A 23,293-nucleotide genomic window follows, 5' to 3' on the forward strand; every position below is an offset into this window, starting at 1 on the left:
ATCATACTGTGTTATGTTGGGTTTAGCTGGTTGCTGTTTTGTGAGGAAATACAGAACTCAATTCATCACAGCGCAATTCAGGATTGTATGTTGGATGCCAGGAAATATAGTGGTGATGTGAGTACATGTTCTGTATCTGTGAAAAACAACAAACAAGAGCAGCTGAATTCAGAAAGCACAGCATCTCTGGGCTTCAGCTGAGAATTGGACCCATTGTTTTGGCTTGAGAGGATACAACTACATATTCCTCAGCATTTTTAAGGAATGACTGATGTTGATTCAGCACTGTTTATGTTCCTGTAACTTAATGATCATTTAGATAGACTGAGGAAAGAGTATGAAGGAACGCAAAGCACAATGAGGTGAAACAAAGTTGGTGGGAAATCTGGAAAGAACTCCAGCCTTATACTCTGCTGAACCAAGGCAAAGGTGATGGAGATGATAGCTCTGCACACCTTCCACCTTAGAAAAAGATGCAATGATGCAGGTCTGTAAGCTCACTGAGGACCATTTATCCTCTTTTCCCTGCAATTTTTTTTTTAATTGGGATTTGACATTAGTATTATGATCCTGCAGATCAGTGCATTGTTCTGTGAGGAAAAATAAGGAAGTCAATTTGGAGCTGGAGCATTGCCTGCTGCAAGGAGTAGATTTAACTTGCAATGGACTTGTCAGGCTGGAGATAGTTATCTTAGTCTGTGGGCTCTAGGCAGGTTGATGTTTAGCCAAGAGCTTCAGTAACTATTTCAGATATCCATCTAGCCCAAGCAAATCCTGCACTAATGAAGTTAATGCACAGACATGTGCACACTTTCAGTGGTTAACTCCCTGCCAGAATAGAATATGAATGTTCATAAGACAAAATGGTCACTAGAGACGCTGTCACAAAGGCTGATCCCATATGAAAATACAGGCTTTGGTGTCAGCTAGGCAGTAGTGTGTGCCCTATGTTTTTTTTATTTTTATACTGCCATCTGAATAATTTTACAGTTGAAGTATTTTTTTATTTTTCTGTATCTCCCACAAAAGCTATGAACACTGAGATTGTAATTTTTAGGTAAAAAATGCTTTTGAAGAATCTCATGACTGCATGGGATAAATACATAAAAGAAGCATTTTTGAATAGCCCTACATTTGACTGGTCAGGAGAATACTCATGTGGTCTTGTATTGTTGGCAAGACAACACCAAGTTAGCAAGGCTGAATGTTACACTGGTTACCTATATGAGTTTTTTATTCCTAATATAATTATCTTCTGTCTGAAGAATAAACTGTTTCTTATGAATGCAGAGGGGTTTTTTCTTGTAGTGTATTTTAAAGGAAAGATTACATAATAATATTGTCACATGTGAATCCTGTTGCAGTCAGTTTTCGCACGCAATGACATCATGGCAATGAATATCTGGCTATGATAATGTATTAAGAATTTACTTAAAAACAGAGGAAAAGTTTAGCAGTCTTTCCAAGATATTTTAGTGCAGGATTCTTTGAGTGTGAGAATTGTGCCCCTTTGCAGACTTGCAAATATTGTTTTGTTCGTGGCAGAATTTCGCCATCAGATGCTGACTCCACAGCCAGTGAACAATCCAGCGGGAGAGAGACTGGAGAGGAAACTGCAAGACCATCGACTGCAAACGAGGGCAAACCACGCAGAGCAGTGAAGAAGGGTTTGTTACTTTTTTTTTTCCTCGTGTGCACTAGCAGAGCTTTACTCAGGTTGAAGAGTTACTGTGGTGCTGTAGCTTTCGTAAATTCATCCTTGGTTGTTGATTTTTCTGGATTTTGTCACAGAAAATCCTTTCCTTTTTGATTTACTTTTTTTCTGGTGAAACTGAAGAGCTACACATTCCTTTCATTCCAGCAAGCCTTTGAAACTAATGGCTTAGCAGGAATGGATCTTCCCTCCTTTTGTCCCGCACACACCCCCGACAGAACTCTTTCCATTTAGGCCTAATTGTGGCTCGTGGTACCGGAATTGCAGACAGTTACTTGGGCAGTAGAGGTCACAGCAGGACTTGATACTGCGTGGGTGTGTGTCTTTAACTGTAACTTTGAAAAAGTGAGATTAAAAAAAAAAGAGATCAGAGAGGGAAAAATTTTACAAATAAGTTCTAATTCAGTCATCAAAATGCCTGCATGATTGCATTTTCAAAAGATGAAAATCCAGTGCTAATATGTTAATAACAGTGGTATTTTTTTGTAAAGAACCATCTTCCTTCCAGTTAAAATGCCATTTGTCTTGGAGGTACCCTAAAATATATTTCTTTTCTCATTGAAAAGTTGATAAAACAGTGAAAATGCACTTTCATTTTTTAACTAAAACATTCTTTTAAATTCTTTTCCGGTTTAAAAGTGTGTGGTTAACTGTACCTACACAAACATGTGTTTTTTGTGAGAACCTTTTGGTATAGATGGCTTGTTCCTTGTTTGTGGTTTTAGCTACCAGATCTTTGCCTTAAATCACAGTAGTCTTCCTAGAGCAAACTCTGACTGTCTGGTAAAGGAGTTTGTGATATCCTCATCAGTTTTTAATACACATGGCCTTGATGGCAACAGAAAATTAGGAGAAGACGAAAATATTGACCACATTGTGAGCAGTCTCTTTGGTATATTGAATGTTTTTCCACACCATCTGGGAAATACCAACTGAGATGTAAAGATGACTTCTGAGGAATGCAGTGCCAGTGAAATTAAGGTCATAGCAGACAACAGACATTCAGTTTTTCTTTATGTTGCAGAGATGAGGACTATGTAAGATAGTTTATTATATAAACAGCTAGCTTTTGGGTGGCTAAACAGCAGCTTAAATGATGTGTGATTCTTAAACTTTCGTAATGTGGACTACTCCTGGAAGAGCAAGGGTTGATGGATCAGGCTTTCCTAGGTAATGAATGGGTAAGAAAACAAAGCACAGGATCTGCTGATGTGACTAAAAAGTTAAACTTTCTAATAATTCAGCAGACAGCATATGCTGTATATACTTTACAGAATTTACAAAGGAAGATACTATCTTGATGCTACATGTTTTCAGTGCCTTAGGTTTGCTCTAAGGACCAGAAATCATGCCCAAGTGAAAACGTATAGGAAAACAATTATGCTATGACAGAACTCAGAGTGGTTTGAGTTGCTCCAACCTATCTGACTTCAATTCCATTGCTCTGATTTAGTGTTCTCCCATTTCTTCTTACCTGGGAACTACATTTTTGTCTCTTCATTTTCTGTCTGGCTTAAAACTTTAAGGTTTAGCATTTTGATTCGGTGTAGAAATGTTAGGTGTTGCTGCATCTGAATTACCTGATAAAGGTGGTAAGGATACTGTGTAAATTTTGTCCTTTCTACTCATTGTGTGCTTACTGGATCAAATGCACTATTTTTGCAGCATTTAGTGCCTCTAGTTTGGTAATCATAGGGACTATTTTTAGCATTCAGAATTGCAGGCACTGTCTGGAGAGAGCTCTCTGTTAAATTGGGAGATTCAGCTCCCTTTTTGTGCAGCTGAGGCTTGGCAGTTTGATCCAAGTTCATGAATTTCATTCAAAAGTAAATGCAATCATCTTACTGCTGTGGTTTTTTTCCAGTTGCCATTTCAGCTGAATTATTTGTCTTAATTACTGTGTTGTCTCTTCTTTTTCCTTTATGTTGTCAGGAGCAAACAGAGTGGGTAAGTAACCAGAGCTGGTAGTTGATTACAAATATGAATAGAGGTGCTGGGGTAGCTGCTATTATATCTTAAGGATAGCAGGGTTTGTCTTCTGAGTCTAAAAAACCAAAATTGCTTTTGAGCTGTTGAACTATAAAAAAAAATCTCAGTGACACAAATTATAGTCATCTGGCACATTTTTCTAATTTCCTCCCAATTTTTTCAAATTATTGAGGGAAACATGACTGTGAAAGAAGCAAAACTAAGGCAGCTGCTGGTCCTGAAACTAGCTTTGTATAAGCAAGTTAGAGGTATTGTTAGAAGTTAATTTCTTTACTGGAAACCCAAGGCAAACACAAGCTACCTGCAAAAAAGCATAAAATATTTTCTCCTGAACTAGTGTTTTCCTGGCCAGGATTGAGACATAGCAAACACAGGGCAGGGGAAAGCTGACACTGTCTTTAATAATACATAACATATCTAATGATAAAATAAGGACTGTGTCCTCTGACAGCAGTGTCCATCTTACAATGGTAGAGAAGGATGGATAGAATGGTTATGATGCATTCCGTTGTTGGGTTTAATGAGTCATCAGCTGCATCCTAGGGACATAACCCACTGGAATACAAAGAAACGGTATGAAATGTATCTGAAACTGCATACTCTGGCTGATTCAGATACCAGTGGATCAGAGGAAGAATCCCATTGACTTAATCTGATTTTGGATGAGGCCTTATGCCTTTTGGTTGCCATGTCTCTTGTTTTTATTTCAAGAGGGTGCAGGAAGCAGTAAGCTTCCTCTGTCTTTGACTGTATTGGTTTTCATATGAAATCGTAGCTTCCTGCAGAGCAATTAATCTCCCTGACATTTCAATTCAATTAGTAGTACAACTCAGGGAACAGTGATGAACATTGATCCTGACATGTGACCTATATGGACTACTTGCTTAAATGTGTTCTGCCCAGTATTGGGGTATTAATTCCTCTCCATTATTTTTTAGCCTCAGGTGACTAGTCTGAGATCAAATTTTCTTTCATGTAGTGCCATCTGATAGCTTTATAAGGAAGATTTTCTAAGCATGGACAGTAGTGTAATATAAAAACTTCGAAATGAGGAATTATTCTCTCTGTCAAAACTTTTTGCTTATTTATGTGTTGAGTTAGAAACCATTTCTTGTTTTGCTATATGTATACAGTGCTGTGCAGTTCCTGACTTTATCTGCTTTACTGTACTTTGTATTTATAGACACATTCAGTGTATGCACACACAGGAGATTTAAAGGTCAGATGCAGCTTATGAGGGTTTTGTATGTATGTGTATCTTTTCTGCAAAAGGGAGTTACATACAGTGTTACTGTAGAGCCTTACCAAAATTTGTCAGTGGGACTTTTGGACAGTTTTACAAAATGAGTGTAAGCCTGTTTCGGCTAAGAGGCCTCTGCCAAGCACTTGTTTGTGTGTGTAAAATGGGAGGTTATGGATGAAATTATAAAGAGTCAGAGTGAATGCTTAGTGTAATTGAATATGTTGGACCTTGCTAACCAAGTAATATGAAAATAACCTTAAAATTTTATGTTGGAGGTCAGTGAGCTTGAGAATGGCTGTTAGAGTGAAAAGGTTGGAAAAAAATTACTAATGTGTGGTGGGGAAAATGGGAAAGATGGATGCAGAAGGTCAGATTTCTATTGACTACACAATTGCTCTGAGGGATTCACACTAACTACTTAATATATCTTGTGCCCCTCTCTGTGAGAGGCAATGCTCGCACACTTCTGAGAAATGCATGAAGATTGGGCTTTAAAGATGACAAATGGTAAAGATGATATAAATAGCTATAGAAGAGAGATGGATGTATTTCATTTAGTCTCGGTGTCTTGCAAAACATTTGGGACACAGAGGTCTTGAAAGGAACTGTTTACCTTCTTTTTAATGACACATACAGAAAAGTCACATTTATAAATGTGAATACCATTTATAAATGGGTACATTTGACAATCCATTGATCAGCTTTGAGAAATATGAAGAATAAGAATTTTGCTCAATTTGTGGCCGGATTGCTTTCCAGCCCAAAAGTAATGTGCTGTGAATACAATAAAGTGTACCATTCCTTCCTTCTCCTGCTCCCTTTTTGTGCTAGAAGAGGGAAGCAAAGGAGCAAGTAATCTACTGTGATCTTCTACAGAAGATAGCATTCACTCCTCTTCTGAACCCTATCCTGCGTTATCAGCACATGTTGCAAATGGATCAGAGCAGTCACTATTTTATTTTCCTGCTTTTGTCTGTTGTAGTTCGATAGTGTTGAGGAACAACTGATTCTGTATCACAATCAAGTGAGATTTACCTCCTGATTTGAATCTTAAGAACCCTTATTGTCTGTGCAAGGATGTGGGATTATGTCCCTCCACACTGCTGTGTTCCTTCTCACGGCTTGTATTTCATGGTGAAAAGCAGTTTGAAAATTTGTGGCTTTACCATGTGGACAAGACAAAAGGTTCCTTTGCAAGCTTTGAACAGCTTTTGCAAGCCTCATCTGCGTAACAGTTCCTGGTTTAGGTCTAGCTTGAAAAAAATAATCAAATCTGTGCTTAACTGCAAAGCATTGGGGTGATCCTACAGATTTCAAGTCTTTTGAAAGAGATGACCTGTTTCTATTGAAGTGATTAACTGTTGGCAGGACCTGGGCTGCAACTTCCATGCATATTAGTTTCTGTCGTTTGCTGACCGTATTTGAGTTGGTTTAACCTTTTCAACAAATTACAAGGCAATATTTGTGCAGCTTGCTTATTACAATCTGAACTATTTATCCTGTCACAGAGAAAAAGACTGCTTTAAAAGCTTTATTCAGTAAACCGTTCATAAAATTCTTTGTGGTTTGTGTGGACTTCTAAGAGGGTTTTTTGTTTAGTTCCTATATCACTCCTATCACTTAAGAAATACATTTTGCATTGAGACATCTTTCATGGCTCTTTGAACCTCTATTTGAGCAATTTGCATCTCCTTAAGTATTGATAAGAGGAACCATTAGCAGTATGTACTTGAACAGCTTTTTATGAAGTAAAGTAGATTGAGATTTTGGGGGTTTGCAAATGCCAAGAGCTTGATTTACAGAAATAAAGAATGACAGCTCACCTTCTGGAAATATAATGGAAAAATGTTTATCATTTGCAAACCACGGGGTAAACTTGTTGTACACTAAATGTGAATCAGCTGGAAGGCCTGTAGGGCAAATTAAACACAGATGGAAAACATGGCATAGTCTTGTAGCACAGCATCTGTAGAGCTTAAAATGTGACTGAGATAACCCTGGCAGTCCTGCTTTACTCTCTGTTGGTTCTGGTGATTTAGGACCCCCTCAGACCAGCAGTGGAAATGAGCAGCACTCCTCAGCCTCCATCTTTGAACATGTGGACAGGATGTCTCGCTCCTCAGATGCCAGCAGACGGGTCCCAAGCAAGATCCAGCTGATTGCTATGCAACCGATGGCAGCACCTCCAGTTCAGAACTCAGTGCTTTCTGATCGAGTGGCAGAGACCAACAAAATTAATAAAGAGGTAAAGTGCTTTGAATGTTTTTGGAGGACTGTATGCCCAGCCAAGAGAGAAGTGAAAAGTATCCAGTTTCTTGTTATCAGGAGTTCCTCGTTAGTTCCTGAGGAGTTAAATCGTGACAAGTTACAGGAATAATCCTGTTTCAGTCCAGAGGAAGAATCTGACCTGTTTTTAAGAGGTATCTAAACCAAAAATTAAACAATGGGAGAGGAGCAAATTTGATGGTTGGGATACCTCATGTCAGCATCCTTTTGCTATTCATCAGGACATGATTTAATTAGAGTTGTGTTAATTAATGTGTGAGAATTGGAACACGTGGCCCACCTTGGTTTTCATTTTACATTATTCACTTGAATTTTCAGCAACTCAGGATGTGGATTATACAAAGAACTTACCTCAAAATATTCTGGGGTGTGAGTTTGCAGCACATTCATTGCTTTCAACTTCTAATGTGTTTATCTGACAGTAAACATACAGAAACTTCCTGCTTTCTCTGAGGCCTCACATTACTGTAAGCAGAATATAAGCATGACTGGGGCATGAGGAGGAAAGGTGGTGCACTATAAAAGTGATACATTGCCTGACACTACCACATACCAGCATCTTGGTTTTGTATTGAGTATAAGATGACACCTTCTCGTAATTCAGAGTGGAAGATTACTGCAACCTGTAACTTAACTTTAAGATTCTGTGTTTCTGAGTACCCTGTGGAAGAGAGGTAAACACATCTATCTAGGATACACAGGCAAGAGGAGCCACAGAAAAGAAATCTCATTATATGGGCAGAAGACACATAATTCTAACTATAAATGTAAATAGTAAGTCTGACTTGTGTCCATTATATGCTTTTCAGGGATTTTCATGAAAGAATACACAAAAATCAATTTTTATTTGCTTTTTAATTTGCTGATGCAGATGTATTCCAGGACTAGTCCAGCACAGGCAAGAGCAATTGTTGCTGCCTGATCTGGTGCTTAAGTGTTTTCCAGTGATAAGAATGATTTCAGTGAATGTTGGGCCAGGACTTAGAAAATGGGGTGTTACGATAGCTTTTCCCAGATAATGAGATGCACTGCAGGAAATTTGAAAAAGGGTGGGAGAGAGGCATGAAACCTCAGCGTGCAATAAGATGTAGAGCTGATAGTGAAATGTTCATCCAGGGACCTGGGCCCTTCTGTTGCTGCTACATTCCTGCATAGCTTATGGTGGCTTCTCATGCTCAGCAGAGGCACTGAGTTATGAGCTCAGTTAGCTCCTTAAGTTCTTGCTTCATAGGTGATGAAGGTCATTAAAGGGAGTGGGTGACAGATTTCATCATTATTGATCAAATGTATCTCTGTTGGACAAGCAAAGCTAACTACAGTCTGGTTAGTCTTATTTTTTCAGAGCAGTGTCACTTCTGGCAGACAGCAGGAGTTTTTTGTGTTCCTCCCGCCTTTTGTTAACAAACTGCCACCTCCTAATTGCACCTGCTGTGCTGGCAGTCGTGTTGTGTATAATAGTACATCTACCTGGGGAGACAATGAGGATACTGAAAAATACCCGAGAAAGAAAGTGTGTTTGTTAATTGTGTGACTTATTTTAGTCCTTCAGAGATTTGGGGGAGGGAGGGGGGTGAAGGAGGGAGAGGCAGACAGAGAGGTGGGGAGGAGAGCGTTGTGGAAGAGCAGCAAAATCCAGTTTGCAAAATATCCAAGTGAAAAACGCGGTTCTTTTTCTTCCCCCCCCCCCCTTCTTCCTTTAAGATACAGACAGCCCTGAGGCATAAATCTGAGATTGAGCATCACCGCAATAAGATTCGCCTTCGCGCCAAGCGTAAAGGGCACTATGAATTTCCAGTGGTGGACGATGTGGTGGTGGTTGACTCCAAAGAACAGCACAGAATATATCGCAAGGCACAGATGCAGATTGACAAGATCTTGGACCCTGGAGGCAGTGTGCCTACAGTCTTCATAGAGCCCAGGAAGAGGTATGGATTTCAGAGATGGAAAGAGCAATTTTCTTTTAGAGTCAGCGCCCAAAGTACATCAAAACTGTACTTCTTAACTTTCAGAGCTTAAAATCATTTTGATCACTGGTTGAATTTGAGTTATCTAGGTGAGAAGGATTGGATTGTTCTAAGCATTTTGATTTATTTCACTATATACCAGTATGTTTTGTTTTCACATTATTCTTTAACAAGTTCTGAGCAATGAATTCTTGATAAATAAGCCCAAATGCATAGAAACTGTCTTAAAACAATTTAGTATTTGCTCAGCCATTTGTTTGAATAATTCTTGTGTGGTGTAGAGGGATCAAAATTACAATATCAGCACTAAAAAAGATACATAGAAAACATAACCTGCAAGTAATAATATTTTTATAAAGGGAGGGGAAAATAAGCAAAATAAGAAAAACCTTGAACAACCTAAAAAGCATGAAGATTTTGAATGTTAAAGGCAAATTCACAAATCAGTGAGATTACCCACAGGGAATACATAAAAGATTATGAGGCACATTTGTCAGCCTCACAGATCTGCCTTCCTGGCCTTGTATTTTCAGAGAAAGTTTTCCCTGGCTTCTGTTTAGGGCTTATGAACACCAGCACTTTGTTTCTGGAGCGCTAGTACCCTGTGACTGGTTCTGCACTGATAGAAAGTAGCTTTTCTCCAGCTGTGTGTGTTCCTCAGCTGGTTTTCCTGGTGGGGTTAAACCCAATGTGCCAAGCACAAAGCCGCCTTGGCAGTGTGGTCTGTTCTGCTACTGCAGATGTGTCATTGGTCTGGGAGACCTGGAGAAGCATTGGCAGAGGGAACTGGAGCACAGGCAACTTTGACAGATGAAAAAAGAAGGGAGGTGACACTAGAAAGAATTTGAGGGAGAAATGGGACATTTTGGAGAGTTGCCAAGGAGAGTGTTGTTAGGAGAGCTCGAGGAGAGAGATTTGAGGCTACCTAATGGAACTGGCATGAAAAACTGGGAAAGGAAAGAGAAACAGGACTGAGGCAAGGATGACTTGGAGGAAATGGACAGAGGAGTTCAAGCTTGAGTGGGATGAGAATAAAAATTGCAAAAAGAAATGTGATTACCTTTCTCTCTCTCTCTCTCTCTCTCTCTGCTTTTTCTTTTCTTCCCCTTAAGTTCTCGTGCAAAACGTTCTCCCAAACAGCGCCGGCGACATCAGATAAATGGGAGTCCGATTGATGCCGAAAAGGACAGGTTAATCACAACTGACAGTGATGGGACATACAAAAGGCCTCCAGGAGTCAATAATTCTGCATATATTGTATGTATGTCTGTGATGGCAGGAATGTTCTGGTAATCATAATGATGGTTGTGACACTGGGAGGGTTTTGGCCTTCTGACTATGGTCTATATGGCTAGTTTCAGTCACGTGTAGTTAGCATGTAAATCAAAGTGAAATAAAGATTTAATTGACAGTCTGTCACTATTAAGCAGTAAAATTCTGCCAAGTATTCCTTGATATTAGAAGCCAAGAAGCAAAGCCTTGTTTGCATTAATTCCACTGGGTTATGCACATGAAAGTGTGCTTGGCATGTTCCATAATATCTTGAACATAGTTTCACTCTAGTCCAATTTGCTGGATGTTATATATTCATATGTTACAGAAAATTTCACCCTTTGCTCTCACAGAATGGAAGACTCAGTTCATTTTGTGAGAAATTTTCTCATCTTTAAAATGTGGGAATTAATTATTAATGAAAAAGAAACATGTCTTTGTACTACAGTAGCTTGAAACAATTCTAATGCAATGTCTTGAAAATTAATTTTGTTTCCTGTCTAAAAAAAGCAGACTCTGGAGAATACTTCTGTTCAATCATATCCATGTCACAAACTGTATTTAGGCATCTTTAACCACTTCTAAGCAGACTTCACTAAGCCTAATGCTAATATTGGAAACCCCTGGACAGTTTTCATCTTGAAAGATGGTTTAAAGATTTTAAGAATTTCACCATTAGCTGCATTTGCAGTCAGGTGACTACAATGTCGATTTCTGCAGTTTCCTTCTGCCTTCAAACATGAGTGTGATGATTTTAATGTCATGCTGCAGCAGAATGAATTATCATCTGAAGCTGTTTAATTAAGACATGTCACACAGCAGGCTCAGCCCCTTTGGCATCTGTAGCGAGACAGTGCTCAGAATGCTAAGTTCCGAATAAAGTAGAGGCTTGTGCCTCTTGACAACTGATTTTGCAGTCTGTATGCAGTGGTAAGAATGAGCTTTGATAATAAGTCTGCTGCTGCAAAGCTCTTTTAATTTCCTCTTGCTGATGAACAATAAGCCCATGTGGTAAGATCCCAGGTAGTAATTATGATGCATGCCTCAGGCATTGCTGCTATGAAGCACTTACATGAATCCCATTCAGGTGATGCACCCAAGTTCAAGTTCCATGCAGGTAACCACTTAGATCTTTAACAGCTTCCTTTGTGTGTTTTTCTAGGAGGTAATAATTGTTTAATGTTATTGCTGATGTGGTCAGTTATATGCTAAAGACTGAATTAATTTCTTGGAACTGCAAAAGCTGCAAAGAAGTCAAAGATATAGATGGAGCTGATTGTCTTTTTCTGGGTGGAGAAGTGCGTGATTTCACTACGTGCTTGCAAACCACAAGATTTCTATAGCTGAGTAACTCCTGCACAAAGCTCTGCTGCCTTATCTGAGATCAATGTCTTTCAGATCACACTGAATGAAGTATTTGAACAGCTGGTGTTATGTATGTGCATGCATATATGCATGCAGAATTGAGAAGGGTAAGGGGCAGGTGTTGTCCAGCACCAGCACTTGTGCCATTTGTCCCGTTGTGGTTCTGGCAAAGACAATGTTGCTCAGACTTAAGGCTCACAGGGGCTTGGAAGCTGGCTGTTAAATCTTCCCTTCCCTAGCTGCCCTTCACCTTCTTTCTGTTTCCTCCAGTCTGATCCAGACTTGCCTCCTGAACCTCAGACATCATCTTCAGCCGATCTGGGGAAGTTCCCTGGCTTGCCCTCCCACCCGGTGTCGCAGTACGTGCCCCCGCAGCCGTCCATTGAAGAGGCTCGGCAGACCATGCACTCGCTGCTGGATGACGCCTTTGCGCTGGTGGCTCCCAGCAGCCAAGCTGCCAATTCCACGGCTGTGGCACCGCCCGGGGTCTCTGCAGGACAGCCGGTAAACAACACTCCTGCTCGAGCAGGGAGGGGAACCACATGCCCCCAGTGGGGATCACCTTATGGTCCAACTAAGGCAGTAAACAACCCATTTAATGTGAGTGATGCAAGTTAAAGGGCTTTTCTGGGCAGGTAGTTAGCACCGGTTGAGCCACGGTCACTGTTACTGTGCCCTTGCTGTCAGGACTTGCCACAAATGTGGGACAGTTCCTGGAACCAGGAGAATTCAGAAAGGACCATCACAAGATGTTGAATTTGCTTTTAAGCTATTTGGATTCTTTTCCCATCTCAACCACAAGAAAATATATGAGTTCTCCTTTAGGATAACTTTTCTGTTCTTCTCAGTTAGGATCTTGCACCGATCAGTCTTGCCATGTCTAAGAGTAAAACTTGATTTGTTTTAAATATATGTGGTAACTTGACAACGAAAAAAGGAAACATTTGACTTGGGTCATGTTTTTCAACAGGATATCCAAATGCTTTCAAAAGGTGAGGGATAGGGAAGCAGTATTTCTGTGTATGACGTTTTGCATTTAATGGAGTACTGAAACACACGGATAATCCTTTAGGTCATCTCGAGTTCTCTTGAGTCTGAGCCCTGTGGTCTCTCTGCTGCATGAGGTCTAATGAGATTTCCAAATGCAAAGCTTGGTTTGCTGAAAGTTTTCAGCTAAGCAGACATTGGAGCAGCCCTTGATCTTCTGCACATGAGAGAAGGCGTTTCTGGGCGGTTTTTAAGTTAAGACTTGCATTAGAGAGTAGCCTGCTGTCGCAGTGATTCCCAGATCTTCTTGTGCTTCTGTGTGTGTATAACCGAGCTCTTATGGCTGCCATCAAGTCACACATACAGGCCTAGAGATCTCTGCCATTCACCTCTTAAAAGGCTGACAGTGGGCTTCCCAGGGTATGCATTTCGATTTTAATTTGGTTTTTTTTTTTTTCATTCTTCTGACAGAGATATATGGAATTTGGAATGACTCCGCCAACAGCACCAGGTCTCCTACCAAGGTAGCTTTTCACTGATAAAATTATAATTTATTATTTTCCTTGCAATTATTCCAGATTTCTTACTGTCACTGGCATATTATTATGCAAAATACTGTATAAATGAGAAGTAACAAGAGTCCAGATCCAGTCTTTGTAATTTATTTATGTAGCATGAATGACATATGCGTGTGGTATGGAATGTGTTTAAAAGAAATGTGTTTCTAGCCCCTTGGCTATAGAGATATCCTTCCAAATATTCAGTAAACCACTGAGTTTCAGCTTTTTGAGAGCCTGAAACTGTTACTCAGATGCATGTAATTCTCCCAATGCTCTGACTTTCATCTTGTTTCTGTATCCTCAGGGCAACACTCACTCGCAAAAGCTTTCATATGACTAACAGATTCATTCTATTTTTAACCAAGTTGAGAACAAATGACAGAGCACAGTGACCCTCATAGAAAAAGCCTGTCTGGCAGGCCTATTATTATAAAATCAGGGAAAGAACAATTTTTCCATCTTCTCCTGCCCTTGCTATGGGAGAATTGTGTAAAGAGAAGAAAATGGTTGTCCAGGTGACTGCTAATTTCCCACTTGGCGTCTGTGTTTTGTCTACGTGTCAAGGTGAACCTTGAGTCATGGTACCCACTGTGTTCAGACTTGTCTCACCCTTTCTAAGCCGCTGCAACCAGGGTGGTGAAATGGTGGCCTTTTGCTGCTCTCTCATTACCTTCTTACGGCTCACCATATGAGATGAAACCCTGCTGGTATCCATGGCATTCATTAGAATTCACCTGAAGTATTCACTGCCTTGGAAACTTGATGGTAAAATGGATATGAAGAACTTTATTTGTTGTTCTGCAACCTGATTTTGAAAGGGCCAAATAGAAAAGGAGGAGTTTCCAAGCATGTTTTCTTACCTAGGTCTTGTCTGGAGGTGGCAGTTTCAGTGTGAGTGTACATGAAGTGGAACACAGTATGACATGTGGTGTATTTTTGGTAATTTAGGTTACCTTGAACATTATGAGCTTTGAGACTGCCAATACAAAGCATAACCAGTGGTTTGTTATTGAGGATTTGCTCTTTGTCGGCCTGTTACACATTCAGGGAAAATGTGATAAATTAACCATGAAAGTGCTGTAGCCCATATTAGTACACCTGAGCAGGATAGTGGTTTTGCAACATATTTTCTGTTTAAAAATTTATCACCTTTTGACACAGGCACTCTGAATTTATGTAAGTCACAAATTAATTGCATCATGATTAAAAGTTTAAATACTGCCTTTGCCAGTGCAGACAGATTAAGTTAACAATCTGCAAGGTCGTTGACCTTAACAGAAAGCGTTCCTTTAAATTTTCATTAAAATAGAAAGTTTCCTAAAGCTTGGTCGATAGAAAACAAGGAAAGAGTTGTCATGCTTGTGCAATGGGAGGCATTCTCAAATTCTGAAGATAATGATAAACAAATTGATGGAACCAGTTCACCAATTAGAGGAAGGAAAAATAACCTGAGGTCAGTGTGATTAGGTGGCATGTATCAATGTCATAGTCCATTGGCTTAAATATGCAGTGCATGGAATAATAGTTGAGTGAGCGTACTGTTCTCTTCTCTATACTAATGCAGTCAGCATCTTTAATGGGGTGGAACCAACCTGGGGCAAAAAATTAAATGTAAAAGACCTAGGTCACATAACAGCTAGGCAAACATAAAGGCACAGTGAACAGTTTTTGCCAGAAAAAGGATATTGCATCATGCAACAGAGATAGAGCTACTTAGCCATAGTGGATTAGTGGTGTAAAATTGATTTTTGGGATGGTATCTCCCCACTTAATTAAATGACTGGAGATTAATTTTCTTCTTTTGAATGTGCAAAAGTCGAAAGCTGGATATAGGAAGGAGCACTAGAAAGCCTGTATGATATAGATGCAGAGCTGTATCCCGGTTTAATACTCCTCTGTTGATCTCTGACTTTAAAGAGAAGCTATATCTATCTATTATAAACAAGGTTGAGAAGAGAGGGTAAAGGGTTATTAAATGTGTACCTTTCAAGTACAAACACATCAGCAATAAAGGATATACTTCCTGTCCTCTGAAAAGTTAGCACAATAATAATACATTTGCAGTGATGTTGAAAAAATATTTTCTTTAGAAAACATCAAAAAGTTGTAGCAATTCATCAGCTTCAAAATTCCAGCTCAACACTTCAGGCATAAAAAGCCAGATGATCACATCCTTTACTGATTGCAGTGATTAACATAACAGAAGTGATATTGTTAAACATTACCTACCCATTGAAGCATTTATTTTAACTGGTTTGTAGGTGTGGTTGGAAATGGTTTCCTTTGGATCTGCTGAGTGGACAGGTGGAATTGTATGTAAGGGAGCTGGGGAAATTCTAGCACTTCCACAGCAAGACTGTTGCAGTTTGAAGCTCTTATACCTCCTCCATTTAGTAATACTGTATGCCAAGGACCTGGTACTTCAATTTACAATTACTTGTTGGTGCTTTAATAAGCTCTTATTTGGCTTTGTTAGTCAGTTTATTATTACGTGAACTTTCTTTTCTCTCTGGCTGTCATACAAGGTGGGTAATTTTCCAAATAAAGCACAAATCAAGAATAGTTTGAGTTAGATGCAGTCACAGGATTTTCCTGTAAAAGAAAGGGATGTAAAATTGAGGTCTTGAGGAACAGGATACATTGCAGTCCATAACCATAGATGGGGTTAGATGCCATTGTGGTAAAAGGCATATAAAATCATCCCCAGTCCTCACTTTTTGTTATTTCATGTGCCTGAGTTGGGATGTTTGTCTCACTTTGCTTCATTTATAGTCACCAGTGAGAAGCTCCTGCAGAAAGTGGTTTAAGGTAATCTTTTGCTTTGGATGCCTCTTGAGAAGTGCCTCTGATCATACCTGGAGGCTGAGACGAGCCTAGTAACCTAAGCACCTGAAGTTTGGGCATCCACACTTCCGCTATATTGATAGGAATTGATAACCCCTGAAAAGTCAACTACCATCAGTCCTTTAAAATACAATCTCACCGTGGCAGGGTTAACATATGTTAATAGGAAGCATAAGAAAAGCAGCATTTCCATCTCCCTCTCTGTCCCTCTTCAGTGAATTAATTATAGGGTTTCTTTTACAAGTGCACTTACCTTGGCACAATTAGTGAAGTTAGATTGGTTACAGTTTCTGTTGTTAACTCTTTCAGTAAATATATAACAGTGACTACCAGCACCAGCCTGATTTATAGGAAGCATTAACTTTAGTATACATTACTCTTCATATGTGCTAATTACAGCTTTGAGTATTTTGATGAATCTTCAAGAGCAAAAAATTTGAAAACTTCCTGGAAAATTATCAGAATGCTTGATGAAGTAATAATTGTTTGTGAAATACACATGTAATGCACTTTGTATGGTTTTAGACCAAAACTGTGTGCCCAGAAAATCTAGAGTAGTCAGCTTTCTTGCTGAGGTAAGCAGCTACATCACTACTCTTATCCTATTTCTCTGTTTTTGAAGATCCTTTTTTCCCTAAGGGGAAAACAAGATCTCAAGATCTGTGGACTTTTTCCCTTGCTTTGTGGAGACTGCAACATGTGAAAAACACTTGTGTAAACTTCTTTTATACTATTCCTGTGCAGTTCAGATCATGGAGGAGGATTATGCTCTTCAGGTGTAAATATTTTCTTGGACATTTAAGGTTAGAATGTACAGTAAAGGGCCTCGTAAGGAGCTGTTGTATGAGGTACACCTACATTATTGTTTCTGGTTAGGGAATTCACTTATTTTAATTTTGACTCCATTTCCACAGGCAGAACTTTGGGCCAGGTTTCCTTCAACCTGCAGAGTTAATGCACCCTGAGCAGCCGCCACCTGAGGTTCCATATTCCTCCAGAGGGATGTACTCAGAGGAAATGCCGTCAGTGGCACGGCCACGGCCCGTTGGAAGCACTGCAGGTACACTTCACTTGAGTTGAATGTGCACTAAAATAACTGATCCCTTTCTGTACCTACCCTTTTGCCAAGGTCACCATTAAGACGTCATTCTCCTTCAGCTACTACACATGATGTGTGGTCCTTGCCTTCATTGCCCCCAAAAAAAAATCGTCACAAAATGAGGTTAACGTTACATCCACAGGACCTTGCAGAAAAAGGCAGTGCTTTGCCACCGTTTTAATATCTTACAGGCACTGGTTATCACAAAGCATATTTTCACAAAACCTCATTCTCTAAGAATGGAAAATTACTTGTTTTAGGGAGTACAGTGTGTGCTAACTTTCCACTCCCAGCTACTTCTTTTTTGCTAAACAAGCCAATTGATGCATCCCAAATCAGCATGCTAAATAGCAAAATTTGTTTAATACTTTCCTACGTGTTTCTTATTTCTTGTCCTAGAATTGTATGCATAAAAGCAGGATCCTTTAGTTTGTGATTATACTATCTATTGCTGCTGTCCCATAGGAAATCACCTTCCCTGATTTGGTTGTGAGATAATTTCCATAGCACTCATCAATGCTATCATGAATAAGATGCTAACATCATATGGCAATTAAACAGCAAACACTGATTCTAAGAATAAAAGATTGTATTGTTATGCAAATGTCACAGTTAATTTTCTCCCAGATAAATATTTTCTTCCTGGAGAATTGAAAAAGATTGGAAATACGATCATATACTCATGTCAGAAGCCTAGTTTTGATAGTTCCTCTTCCTGTAAATGTTAAAAGAATGAGAATGGTAGGAATATAGTAACTATTCCAGTTTAATTATGGTTATTTTATTCACTGATTTACACTATTATCTAAATGTTCATATCTATTCTGCTTTAAAGCTTGGAGGTAATTCATATATTTAGTTTCTGTTCTTCAGCATAATTATTTGTGAATATCAAACTTGTCAAATATTGGGGGTTTTTAAGAGGAAAATATGAAAGTGATCTGTCCATCACTTAAATCACACTGTTGTTTTTGTCTTTTCCTCCCTTTTTGTACATACACACAGTTTTATGTATCTCTGGGTTAAATGTGTTTCATTTCTAAGGAATAATAAAATATTATTTTAATAATTATAATAGTAAAAAAAATTACGTTTCACTGTGGGAAAATTCAGGAAGAAGGAAAGCTGGCATGTCGTTACATGTCTCTTGCAATTAATGGTGGCGGCTGTCCTCTGCATGTGTTTGAAAGCAGCAGGAGGGGAGGGAAGGGAAGGAAAAGGAGAAAGGAGGAGGTTAGCTTTCAGACTGAAAGGAGATACAGCGTGTTCTGACCTTCCCGTTAGTTAATGACAGCGTCGTTTAATATTTAACCACAAAGCAAAGCTCAAAGAACCACAGTCTTACATAGACATGTATTTTATTCTTCTGAGGGATGGAACAGAAGGCAGAGAGTTAGGGTCCTGCTAGTGTGATGCAAGTAAGGTGTGCCACAGGAGCAAATGTCTTCTCTTTGCTACTAAGTAATTTACATGAAAGCATTGCCAGAGCTTTTAGTAAACGCTGTTTGGAAAGGGCTGGGATGTCTGAGATGCACGTATCTCAACCTGATCTTTCAGTGCAGTGAAATGAAATGCATCACACTCAAATGAACTGCACAAAATGCACATAACTTTTCCTTCTTTGTTCTACACTGACAGCCTTCTTTCTGCTGATTTTTATTAATTGCACAGAAACAGAGCTTCATTTTCTTCTTGTTTCCTGCTTCCAACAAAGTTTTATGTTGTCATTTGTCTGCCCTGCAAACTTGACTGTGTATAAAGATGAAAAAAACAATATTTGCTTTTAAGGTTCTCAGATACAGCACCTCACTCAGGTGGGAATTGCTAGCAGGATCGGAGGTCAACAAGTGGAGATCCCCTCAGGCAGAGCAGGGCATGGCCAGCCGGGGGGGCCAGGGTGGCCCCAGTACCGTGGAGAGGATGAATGTGCTAGGCGAGATGCAGTGAGTACTGTGTTACACATTTGCATAGTTTCCAAAGTAGTGATATGTTTGGGTATTTTTTCCTGCATTACTGTTTGGAACTTTTTACCCCTGGAATACTTTCAGTTGCTTCTCTGACATTCTTTGCTTTGCTCTTCGAACCCTTGTTAGTTATTCCAACTTCTGCTTGCTGTTCTTTCACCTTTGCTTCTCTCTAACTGCTTTCTCTCATTTTACCCTAACCTTTTTTTTTCTCACTTGAGGCCTTCACCCATTAATTGCAGTTCATCCAGTTCTGCTTCTGAGCTCCAGCAGAGGTGGATACTGCTTTCCATTTCTTCTTTGAAGTATGCCTCTGTATTTTGAGATCATTGTAAGTAGAAAACATTGAATTAAATTGTCCCAGACTACCATCCTACTTTGTATGGGTGTATTTCTTTTGTCTTCTGTATTGGTGCACAACAGCAGGAGTCAGGGCAAAAGAATAAGCTGCATAGTTGCATGTAACATTAGAGGTGTTTCTGAACAAGTTATTTTCCTAGCCTCAGTCAGCAGGATGTGGTAAATTAATATGTATTCATTTACCAGTGTTGCCTAGGCAGCCATGGTGATTCCATGTTCTTGGCAGTGGTGCTTCTAGAGGTTGACATTTCTGATTCAACCAGATATGTGAGGTTGAAGATAGTATATGGCCTTTCCAGGAGAGAGACAGTTGCCTGCTTCCAGTCCTTCTTTGGTGTGCTTGCATCCTGAAGCATATTGACCTGTGACAGCTCTATGGTAGTACTCTAGAGAGCGACAGCTTTATGCTTCTTTTGCTTCTTTGTTTAAACAATCTTTTTCTGATTTTTTCCTCGAGGGAGGAAGGCAGGTTCTCCTCCTTTTGCATGCTTAGAGCAGTGTGTGTTCACACTACTTGAATTTGCTATGCAGTACTGCATGATCTTGAAACAGCTTTGCAGAAAGGAAGTGCAGCAGGATGGCCTTATTTTGAGATTTTGGTGGAATTGAGCTGCCTCCACTCCAAATGAACTTGAGAGGAACAGCATAAAGCTTTTGAGAACTGGGTGCACTAGAAACAAACTCTATTGGTACTATTCAAAAACTTTATCTGTCAAAGCTGAAAGATGTATTTTTTTCTAATTTAATGTGCTCTCTGTGCTTGAAACTGTAGTATTTGAATGCAATATCATCACAATTTCATTTTACATAGAAAAGAGCACTTGCACGAGAGATCTTAGTGTCTCCTGTTCCATTTTCAGAGACATCTCTGGGTTACCATTCACTGACCCTTCTTAACACTTGTCTCTCTTTTCTGAAAGTGACTTTTCTAAATCTGTGGGCCTATTCCTTCTGCCTCTCAAGTGCATATTCAACTGTTACTTTCTTAATGTTTTATTACATGAATTGCTAACTTATTACTGAAAGTTCAGGTGGACCCATTATATGAGATCTTATACAAAGAGTTACTTGCACAGCTTTCAAAAATTCACAGCCCAGTGCAATCTGATTTGGTTGCAGTTTGCACCTTCAGTCACAGTTTCAGGTGTGTTCAGGTCATTTCAGTCCAGGTTGACTTTCTTTTAGTTCATCTGAGGCAAATGCCTCAGCTTTGACAGAACTTTTTGCTCACTGGTTGCTGCAGTTCATATATTACTGCAATGTGAATTTTTTTTCAGTTATTAAAAAAAAAAAAAAGCAAAAGGAGGAGATCATGGACTAAAACTTATCTGACTATCATGTCATTCAGTTGTAGGAGAGCTCACCTATTTCCCACACTTTCCTTTTCCTATGAACAGTATTTTCTTTTTTTTGCAAAGGATTCTTCCCATTAAAAAAAAAAAGCCTTAGTCTTGTAGCTTTCTGTATTTAAATAATTACCTTCAGAGTTTGGATATTTCCACTAGGACAGAGCTCTAAATTTATCTTTCCTCCTTTTGGAAATGAGGCTTTACTTAATAACAGTCATATTCCTTATGGTGCACTATTCAACTGATCCTTTGCAAACAGTCTTACTGTTCCCTCATTCTGAGCAAGTTTCTAAAATTAAACTCTGCATTTAGGAAGATTAGAATCTAGATCATTCTTCTCACACGCAAACTGGAGAAGGATCTGCATTTGTACCTCCCAACCCAAAGCCAGTGTGCAGGGTACCATCCATTCACCTTAATTCTCCACCTAGAAGACCTAGGCAACCAGGAGAATTACAGGATTTCCTTAGCTGACACAAAATACAATACTGAGCAAGTGCTCATTTGAGCAGCAGAACAAACAAAGCCTGGTTTCTTACAGGTGGGTGGAGTGTCTTGCATATCTCTACCTCCCTTACCACCACCTGGCATCATCTCCTACCCATCTACAGTCCCTTATAGGTCTCCATTGTTCTCCCAAGACTTCTCCAGGTTTGCAGTGTTTCCCCAAAGCTACTCTTACCCTTTCACTCTATTTTTCTACTCCAGCTGCCCACTGTAGTGTGTCTAAACAATCTGACCATTCTTAAAGCTGTCTGTCATGTACCCCAGGTGGCCCCTGTGAGATATGTGCTGCCTGACAGGTCTACATGAGCACAGCCTAACTTGACCTTTCTGCCACTCAGAAGCAGATTCAGTGATAGCACAGATTGGGTTATGTCTAATTAGCTACCTGGTTTTGGGAATTTTATATATCTGTTCATATATATATATATATACATATATGTCTGTGTATATATTTATACATCCAGTTCAGTTGAAATTGGCCAGAGTACAACAGGTATTAAATGATTAATAAATTAATAAATTTACAATGTGATCTCATAAATCTTCATTTTTTAAGAAGGAAGATTCAGTAAATATGGCTTTGTCAATTTTTTTTGTACTGCTGTTAATTATGCAAAAGTTTCTAGATAAAAATCTAAAATTTATGAATACAATATAAAACTATATATTTTTACATATATAATATACCAATGTGTATTTCTGTTAGTAAAGAAATTTAAAAGTAGAAAAAACTAGCAAACTGAAAAAACATGTCAGTGGTTTTGGTCTCCTCATTTTGCTGTTGTAGTTTAGTAGACATTAGGTTTCTAAACCAATGTGGTATTGAAAGTTGTCAGACCTGTTTAATTCTGATGTTATATGGGAAATCACAGAAACACATACTTTTCTTTTTCTTAGATATTTAAGAAAACCTTGATTACCTTAATGTAAAAGACAGCCACTGAGGTCATCAGATGTTCTTTCTAACTCCCCTTCTAATTCCCCTGTAACATTCTTATGGTAGTAATGCAATGCAGTGTGAGGTAGGAGCTGAATCATGTAATGCATTTGAATGTGAAATAACATGAATATAATTTAGGATGCTGTTAAGACTCATGTATCAGGGAATGTTTGCTTTTAATATTTTCTTATGTCATCTCTTCTCTATAAACCCACAGAGTACTTGTCAGGTTTGCCAACTCTAGGCTGCACATACGAATTAGTTTCAGGTTTCACTGCCAAATGAATAATTCTGAACAATCAAGAGACCCATTCATTTCCTTCTGATACTGAAATCACCTCTCTTTTATAAGATATAAGACAGGATGTTACTTGGAAAACCTTTACCTGTCATTCTTCTATTAAAGCCTCTTTTCTTCCTAATCTGTCTCCCCAAATTAACTGTGTAAATGATGAGTGCTGTACGTGAGCTGTGCAAGAGAGTCAAAAATCTATTATTAGTTCTACTTCATAAAAAATGGCTTAAATTCTATTCTATGATATTATGAGAGATGTTAAGGAACTTACTCCCGCCCATTTTTGTGTTCCCTGCACACTGCTGCCAAACTCGCTCTAGGTCCCCCATATACTTCCCAGACTCTGCTTTGTAATCCCTTCGTTCCCCTCCCCCTCACTCCCAAATCCCCTTCTAGCTGACCTTGCTGTCCTTTCTTCCCCCATCAGGTTGCTCTCTCTGCTACTACTTAAGGCTTATCTACAGAGAAAGGTAGTGCTCACTGAATTGTGATGACTGTGATCTGAATTTGCTGCAGGTGGCTGCTCCCCATCCCCAGCGCAGACCCTCTGAAAGG

At 39.2% G+C, this 23,293-nt stretch overlaps 1 protein-coding gene across 3 annotated transcripts in view; it reads left to right on the forward strand.

The window, feature by feature from the left end:
* KIAA1549 (KIAA1549 ortholog) overlaps window positions 1-23,293 on the forward strand; it is a 166,192-nt gene that overhangs the window by 139,260 nt on the left and 3,639 nt on the right. Inside the window, exons 12-20 of one of the 3 annotated variants that reach the window (XM_017804798.1) lie at window positions 1,546-1,667; window positions 6,986-7,191; window positions 8,934-9,157; window positions 10,309-10,453; window positions 12,104-12,337; window positions 13,292-13,344; window positions 17,139-17,284; window positions 19,112-19,266; window positions 23,166-23,208. In XM_017804798.1, coding sequence (XP_017660287.1) covers window positions 1,546-1,667; window positions 6,986-7,191; window positions 8,934-9,157; window positions 10,309-10,453; window positions 12,104-12,337; window positions 13,292-13,344; window positions 17,139-17,284; window positions 19,112-19,266; window positions 23,166-23,189 — 1,309 coding nt within the window. In that variant the 3' untranslated portion in view covers window positions 23,190-23,208. The remainder of the gene's footprint in view (window positions 1-1,545; window positions 1,668-6,985; window positions 7,192-8,933; window positions 9,158-10,308; window positions 10,454-12,103; window positions 12,338-13,291; window positions 13,345-17,138; window positions 17,285-19,111; window positions 19,267-23,165; window positions 23,209-23,293) is intronic. The other 2 variants (XM_017804797.1, XM_017804799.1) reach the window with 2 other exon arrangements.

Source organism: Lepidothrix coronata, unplaced genomic scaffold (assembly GCF_001604755.1).
Source record: "Lepidothrix coronata isolate B3197 unplaced genomic scaffold, Lepidothrix_coronata-1.0 Scaffold10, whole genome shotgun sequence".
Lineage (NCBI taxonomy): Eukaryota > Metazoa > Chordata > Aves > Passeriformes > Pipridae > Lepidothrix > Lepidothrix coronata.